This window comes from Octopus sinensis, linkage group LG8 (genome assembly GCF_006345805.1).
Source record: "Octopus sinensis linkage group LG8, ASM634580v1, whole genome shotgun sequence".
Lineage (NCBI taxonomy): Eukaryota > Metazoa > Mollusca > Cephalopoda > Octopoda > Octopodidae > Octopus > Octopus sinensis.
The window spans coordinates 106,867,580-106,876,436 of record NC_043004.1 but is presented as its reverse complement, the minus strand read 5'-3'; the positions used below and the strand labels follow the sequence as shown (position 1 = coordinate 106,876,436).

The following is an 8,857-nucleotide window of genomic DNA, read 5'->3' as shown; positions in this document are numbered from 1 at the left end:
AAGGGATTCCCCTGGAGACACACACTCAATCCATGTCACTGAAGTCAGCCCAGATAAACCAGATCTGTGAAATGCGGTCAGTTACCTAATCAAGTACAAGCATTCCACTGACCTCTAACTCCGGATATAACCAGATCTCTGACAGACCAAGAACTATACTACATATTCTAACATGCAGGGGTTAATTATATGGGCAGCAGTTTGGTACTCTTAGTATGTTCAAACTTTTTATTAGTGCTGACTGTTCTTGTTTGTTGTAGTAGTTGTTTTTACAGTAACAAATTGGCTTTGATCAAATACACATACAAATGAAGGCATTCCAGCCACGTATAGGTGCAGGCATGGCGGTGTGGTAAGAAGTTTCCCTCTCGGTTACATGGATTTGGGTTCAGTCCCACTGTGTGACACCTTGGGCAAGTCTTTTCTACTACATTCTTGGGTCGACCAAAGTCTTGAGAGTGGAACCTGAAAGAAGCCCATTATATATTTTCTTTGTGTGTGTGTGTGTGTGTTTGTCCACCACAGCTTGACAACCACTGTTGGTTTGTTTATATCTCTGTAACTTAGCAGTTCAGCAAAAGAGACCAGTAGAATGCGTACTAAGCTTAAAATAAATAGGTTCTACTATAGCCCAACAGTATAGCGGAAGACACTTGCCCAAAGTACCACTCAATGGGACTGAACCTAGAGCCATCTAGTTGAAAAACAGGTTTCTTACCACATAACATAGAAAATAGGCACTAAGTGACAATATTGATGATGATGATGATGATGATGATGATGATGATGATGATGATGATGATGGTGATGGTGGTGGTGGTGGTGGTGGTGGTGGTGGTGGTGGTGGTGGTGGTGGTGGTGTGTGTGTGTATGTGTGTTTGTGTGTGTTTTGGTGTTTGCTACAAGTTTTAAAATATAAATTAAAATATATATTCCAGGTTACAACATTTTCATGTGGGATGTGATTACATTTCTCAAGAACTTACCAAACTTAAAGAAATCCTTCACAGAGGAAATGAAAACAGAACAGCTACTCTTAGGTCAGTTCACTGAACTGTATAGGGCTCTACCAACAGCATTTGGAGTTCCCTATAACATGACCCTTTTAATCTCCAATATCTACCATACAAGTAACAAAATTACCAAGCCTCATAGCAGATCACTAAAATTCAGGTAAACTTTATTTCTCTGTGTGTGTGTGTGTGTCTCTCTCTCTCTCTCTCTCTCTCACATGCACACATGCACACACATAGTGTGTGTGTGTATGTATATTTATGTGTGTGATTGTATATACATGTGGATGTGTGTACGTGTGTGTGTGTCTGTCTCTCTCTCACTCTCTCTCTCTCTCACATGCACACACACACACATACACTATGTGTGTGTGTGTGCATGTGTGTATGTATATTTATGTGTGTGATTGTATATGCATGTGGATGTGTGTGTGTGTAACAAAGGAACAAGAACAGTTGACTCCAATTTGGCTACATGCATTTCCATAAGGTACATAATACTATGTAACTTTAATCATTACATAACCAGTCCATTTCATCAGGCAATATTAAACTTTTACAAAAAAAATCAGTCATCATCATCATTATATGTCTGTATTCCATGCTAGCATGGTTTGTATGATTCAGCATGATCAGATTAGCCAGAAGAGCATATTATACTCCAGTGCCCTCATTGAGTAGAACAAATATAGAGTCCAGGCAGTGGTCCATCAGGGCTCATTTCTTATTCCTCTCCTGTTTAATATATTCTTTCAAAACATAACTGATGCATAATCATTTGTAACATAAATATGATGATGATGATGATGATGATGATGATGATAAATATTTCTCTTGTAAATAAATCTGAATTAGTTTTATTTGCATTGTTTACATTATTTACATTTGACGGATATTTGTCCTCATCTTCTTTGTTGTCAACACAACGTTTCGGCTGGAGGGTATATCAGCCGAAATGCTGTGTTAACAACAAACAAGATGAGGACAAATATCCATCAAATGTGAATAATATAAATACTGTAAATAATGTACATAATTCCTCATCTCTTGAATATAGAACTATAGTTTTATTTGAGTGGAGGCACGTGGCTTAGTGGTTAGGGTGTCAGTACCATGATCGTAAGATTGTGGTTTCAATTCCTGGACCGAGCAACGTGTTGTGTTCTTGAGCAAAACACTTCATTTCACATTGCTCCAGTCCACTCAGCTGGCAAAAATGAGTAACGCTGTGAATGACTGGCGTCCCATCCAGCTGGGGAACACATACGCCATAGAAACCGGGAAACCAGGCCCATGAGCTTAGCTAGGCTTTAAAAGGGCGCATTTATTTAGTTTTAGTTTTATTTGACCATTTTGTATTCAGTTGTTTTAAATGTTTGTTTCTTAGGATGGCTGTAAACTTCCATGCAAGACTTGCTTTGGATCTTCCTGATGAAATCCCAGAAGGCCTCGAGATGCAGACTGAGATGCAGGTTTATCTTGGTGTCAGTGGACAGAATAAAGTTGCATACAATGAAAAAGCAGGAGCTGCTGAACACATCAAATGGACCATTGAAGTGGATCGAACTGACAAGGATGTTGTCTTACTGAATATCAAGTGAGTACAAGTCTTTCATTGGTTGTTGAAATAGCTTTACTGTGGGAGATTTTTACTTCTGGTTTTGCCATCATGCATAGGTGCAGGGGTGGCTGTGTGATAAGAAGTTTGATCTCAAGGCAAACTTCTTATCACACAAGGTGGCAAGCTGGCAGAATCGTTAGCACGCCAGGCAAAATACTTAGCGGTATTTCGTCTGCCGTTACGTTCTGAGTTCAAATTCCGCCAAGGTCGACTTTGCCTTTCATCCTTTCGAGGTCAATTAAATAAGTACCAGTAATCAACTTAATCCCTTTGTCTGTCCTTGTTGTCCCCTCAATAAAGAAATAAGAAGTTTGCCTCCCAGTGATTGCATAGCATCTTGTGCAAGGGCTTCTACCATAACCCTGAGCCAACCAAAGTCTTGTGAGTGTATTTGATTGATGGAAACTGAAAGAAGCCTGTCATGTGTGCATATGTTTGTGTGTGTGTGTGTGTGTGTGTTTGTCTCCTACCACTGCTTGACAATGGGTGTTGGCTTATTACGCCCCCATAACTTAGCAGTTTTGGCAAAAGAGAACGATAGATTAAGTCCCAGACTCACAGAAAGAAAAAGGACTGGGGTCAATTTGTTTGACTAAAACCCTTCAAGTTCGTGTCTTTGCATGGCTGCTGTCCAATGACCGAGACAAGTAAGTGGTAAAATTGATGCTACAACCATAAGCTCACATACATGTGGCCCTCTCTCTCTCTCTCTCTCTCTCTCTCTCTCTCTCTCTCTCTTTTCTCTCTCTCTCTCTTCTCACTACTTCTCCTTCACTGAATTACTATTTTCTCTCCTTTCCTTTCACTTATACTACTCTTTCTCCTAATCCGTGATTTTGGACAAATATATATATATGAAAATATATACGTATATATATATATATATATATATACACAAATATATAAAAACACTATGCTCATTATTATATAAGGAGATATATATATATATAGATGCGTGTGTCTTCGTGTCTGTGTTTATCCATTACCACTGCTTGACAACTTGTGTTGGTGTGTTTACATCCTCTGTAACTTAGCAGATCAGCAAAAGAGACTGATAGAATAAGTACCAGGCTTTAGAAAATGAATACTGGAGTCAATTCATTTGACTAAAAGATCTTCAAGGTGGTGCACCAGCATGGCCACAATCCAATGACTCAAACAAATAAATAATCAAAAATGTCAGGAAACCTTAAAATTTGAAAGTGTAAAACCATATTCTTTCTCCATCCTTATATCTAACATCACTGTCATCTCATGGCTTTTAAGTACACTGTCTTTATTATTTTTTACCTCCAGGCACCGTTTATATCTTGTAAGAGGGGATCTAGTCCATGTGTCAGCCGATAAATCTTCAAAGGTCAAGAAACAACAACTCAGTTGGTGCTTTACTCCACTGGCCAGTATTCTGTTTCGTGTGAAGGCTTGCTTCCAGTTGTCTAAGCCAAATGTGCTGACTTCTCACGACCATGCCTATACACCTCTGAATGGAGATATCGATGTATCTCTCACATTGAAACCAATGGACAAGTAAGCATATTTCTCAAAGTTTCTCATGTTTGCTTGTGTATTTGTGTGTGTGTGTGTGTGTGTGTGTGTGTGTGTGTGTGCGTGTGTGTGTGTGCATGTCAGTGTCTGTGTGTTGTATGATGAATCAACTGAGTTATTAATATTCTAATTATTTTATTTTATTTTATTTCAATATACTAAAGAAGGCTGATACATACATAATATATAATATATGATATATATAATATCTATTTATAGTTATATACATATATATATATATATATATATATATAATATATATATATATATATATATATATATATATACATATATATATACATATATATATATATATATATATATATATATATATATATAATATTTGTGTATATATATATATATCCAAGCCTGTTCTTTCTTTCTTGCTCTCACCGCCATCCGGGCAACATCGATATTCTTTCATGTGTTTGTGAAATTTTTGTATCTCTGCCCTAAGACTTCATTTCCACATGCACCAGCTTAATTCAATTCGTCCTTAGTCGAAAGACACCTGTTATTATGTCCTGTTATTATTTTTATTGTATTTATTATTGTATTTATATTTGTGTAACTTTGTCTGTTTTTTCTGTCCTTGTTTTTGTATACATTCGCTGCTTTCTTCCAAGGAATCTAATGCTCTTAGCTTAATTTTTCCTTGGGGCTGGTCAGATGGGAGCGATCTCAAGAATAATCAGCTGAAATTGTGAGGATAATCTGGTGCTTGACTGAGGATAGAGGGCTTTGAATGACCCGTCCTTGTTTTCTTTGCATTGTCTATCTGGATGTTTTGTTGTCCCTTTTTGTATCGCCTAGGTGTGTGGATGTTTTGCTTTCTTGTCCCAATGTAAATATATGTATGTATGTGTGTGTGTGTGTGTGTGTGTGTGTGTGCAGGAGTGGCTGTGTTGTAAGAAGCTTGCTTCCCAACCACATGGTTCCAGATTCAGTCTCACTGAGTGGCACTTCTGGCAGAGCTCTGTGAGTAGATTTGGTAGACTGAAACTGAAAGAAGCCCATCATATACATATATATGTATGTATGTATTTGTCTTTGTCTGTGTATGTCCTCACCACCATCACTTGACAACTGATGTTGGTGTGTTTATGTACCCGTAACCTAGCAGTTCAGCAAAAGAGACCAACAGAATAAGTATTGGGCTTACAAAGAATAAGTCTTGGGGTCGATTTGTTTGACTAAAGATGGTGCTCCAAGATGGTCACAATCAAATGACTGAAAGAAGTAAAAAAAATAGAAGAAATACATACATACATACATACATGTATGTATGCATGTATGTATGTATATAGTAAATAATCAACTGGTTTCACATTTCACTTATCCATTGAAATTGGTGAAATATACATATATTTTTATATACATGTGTGTGTGTGTGTGTGTATGTATCTGTGTATCTGTGTATAAAAGTATGCATTTGTGTGTATATATATCTATATACACGCTTCATTTCTTGGGTACCTTTAAAGTACCCAAGAAATGAAACCAGCAATATCATGATCTCTTACCATACTGACTCCTACTAATACTACACTTGTCTGAGAGTAGTGTCACTATATATATCAGAGGATATAGCTGGAAAAGGTTCCCCAGCAGAGACCTTACTACCAGATATTACAAGAACCTGACATCATGCGTTATTAGTCAATCTCACTCATGAAATTCCCCTATCAGCTGGTGCAGAATCCCATTTCTCTTCTCTCCCAATTCATGACTGGTGTCCCAGCAAGCAAACTTTCAAAAAACTCATCTGCAGCCATTGATGTCCACTTAGGCTAGTTATAGATCTCATCAAGTGATCAGTGATAGCTTTTGTGTGATGGTCCCCTCCTCTCCCATCCAGAGCCAAACAAGAATAGACCAGACCAGACCAGACCAGACCAAGCCTGGTCAGATCAGATCCAAGATGATCTGACCAAACCGGACTAGTGAGGCCAAACCAGAACTGATCAGACTAGACCAAACCAGACAAAACTGGACCAAACAGACAAACCACAACATATGACACCAGTCAGACCAAATCAAACCAGATTAGACCGGACCTAACCAGACCAAGCCAGGTCAGATCAGATCAGATCAGACTAGATTAAACTAGACCAGACCAGACCAGACCAGGCCAAACCAGACCAAACTAACCCAAATACTATGAAAATTCTTAAAACACAAAATAACACTAACCCCACTGATGATTTCTTGAGTTTTTCCCCAAACTTTTGTGATTCTGATTCTACCTAAATCTGTCCACCAGTTCCTACAAGAATAGAGATCTCAGATTCTTGACTTCTGTGAAACACAGAACTTTTACCATTTATATTTAAGCCATCACTAATATGTTATTTCTGTGTATATGTCAACTCCACACTCTCTCTCTCTCTCCTTTGCTCACTACTACTAATGTCGCTACACTGAAAAATATCAAACCATATTTATGTGATACAATATTAACATGAGTGTTATTGTTTTAAATTTTGGAGAAGGAATATCTGAATCTGAATGTGTATATGTATACAATATTTTCCCATTGAAATTAAGATGCTATAATGAAGCTATGTCCAATCATCTTTTCAAGAAAAATTGAGAAAGTTCAGGTGGAGATTGAGAAAGAAGTTACAAGTTCATCTAAACCAGAAAGTATTCTAAGCATTAAGTCTGCTGTATTATCAGGTGAGGCACAATTTGCTTATATATTGGTGTTATTATTATCATTTTGGAGGCGCAATGGCCCAGCGGTTAGGGCAGCGGACTTGCGGTCGTAGGATCACGGTTTCGATTCCCAGACCGGGCGTTGTGAGTGTTTATTGAGCGAAAACACCTAAAGCTCCACGAGGCTCCGGCAGGGAATGGTGGTGATCCCTGCTGTACTCTTTCGCCACAACTTTCTCTCACTCTTACTTCCGGTTTCTGTTGTACCTGTATTTCAAAGGGTCGGCCTTGTCACTCTCTGTGTCACGCTGAATATCCCCGAGAACTACGTTAAGGGTACACGTGTCTGTGGAGTGCTCAGCCACTTACACGTTAATTTCACGAGCAGACTGTTCCATTGGTCGGATCAACCGGAACCCTCATCGTCGTAACCAGCGGAGTGCTTCCATATTATCATTATTTTAGGCAGTGAACTGGCAGTATTGTTAGTATGTTGGATGAGATGCTTAGTGGGATTTTGCCCATTGCTACATTCTGAGTTTAAATTCTGCTGAGGCCGACTTTGCCTTTCATCTTTTCGAGGTCGATAAATTAAGTACCAGTGTAACACTAAGGGTCAATATAATCGACTAGCCCCCCCCCCCGCTCAAAATTTCAGGCCTTGTGCCTTTAGTAGAAAGGGTTATTAATATTGTGCTTAAAGTATTTCTGAGGCTTTTTCATTTGACATTTTGAACCTGAAGAAGACATGATCTGTTGAAATAGTGTTCAAACCATTAAATAAACAATCTCTATTACAAATTATATTGAGCTCTTGAGTTCCATCTATCTTTATAAATTATTATTATTATTATTATTATTATTATTATTATTATTATTCAGTAGTTTTATTTTTATATTGTGCTTTCACTTCACTACCGAGTGCAGCTCTGTGTACCTTGGGTATGTGCTGTGGTTTGTTGTGATGCTCTGATGGTTATTGTATTGAAAGTGTTTTGCATAGGATGTGTGCAGTGCCTAGTAGTGCAATTTTCTGTATGTTATATATATTTGTAAGTCCTGGTGTTTTCGTTATATATTTGTCTAAATATTTTTTTATCATACCTAATGCACCTACTATGATATGATTATTATTATTATTATTATTATTATTATTATTATTATTATTATCATTATTAATATTTTTATTTTTATTTTTATTAAAATCAAAATTAAAAGAAGAGTGCCATTATTATTTAGTGACTGATATTTCGACATCTTGTGCGTCTTCAACTGGTTCAAAAAATAAATTTGTCTATCTACTTCATTTTGGTTAATATAGAAAGGATTGAGGTAACTCCTCCTGAAGATATAGAGTCAAAATTAAAAGAAGAGTGCCATTGTTATCTAGTGAACGATATTTTGACATCTTGTATTTCTTCAACTGGTTCAAAAAATAAATTTGTCAACACAGTGTAGGCAAAAATGCACTGGAGTCTTTAGTCATCTGTCGAGCCACAACAAAGACCTCAGACAGATAATACTTTCCTTAAGATGTGTGTTGTACCCAATAAGGCTGCTTTTTGCAAGACACCAATCTTGCATAGGATTTCCAGTTTCCTTAAGAAGTTTTGAAGTTTCAATGGGATTGAGCCCAACACTGGTATCCCTTTTACATTACCCTCTCACATTCCATACAGTCTTACCATTTCCACTTTCAGTTCGGAATACTTGGTGATTTTTTCAACCTCTTTACTCACAACATTCATGTCATTTGGTATGGCTACATCAATGAACTGACAGTATTTGTCTCTCTTATTCAGTATGACAATATCCAGCCAACGGTATTTGATTACACAATCCATCTGAAAATCTTAGTCCCAGGGTTTCATTACTTTTTCATCCTCCTGCATAACTTTACTTGGTCCATGCTCATACCAGTTCTCTGTTACTTCATATTGGTATTTACAGCACAAGATCCAATGAAGATACACACACACTTTATCGTGGCAGCACTTGTATTCTTTTTGTGCAAGGCTCT

General features: G+C 37.4%; 1 protein-coding gene across 1 annotated transcript in view; it reads left to right on the top strand.

Moving 5' to 3' along the window:
• LOC115214893 overlaps window positions 1-8,857 on the top strand; it is a 142,568-nt gene that overhangs the window by 73,964 nt on the left and 59,747 nt on the right. Inside the window, exons 16-19 of the mRNA XM_029783924.2 lie at window positions 939-1,173; window positions 2,401-2,610; window positions 3,931-4,161; window positions 6,764-6,858. Of these exons, the coding sequence (XP_029639784.1) occupies window positions 939-1,173; window positions 2,401-2,610; window positions 3,931-4,161; window positions 6,764-6,858 (771 nt within the window). The remainder of the gene's footprint in view (window positions 1-938; window positions 1,174-2,400; window positions 2,611-3,930; window positions 4,162-6,763; window positions 6,859-8,857) is intronic.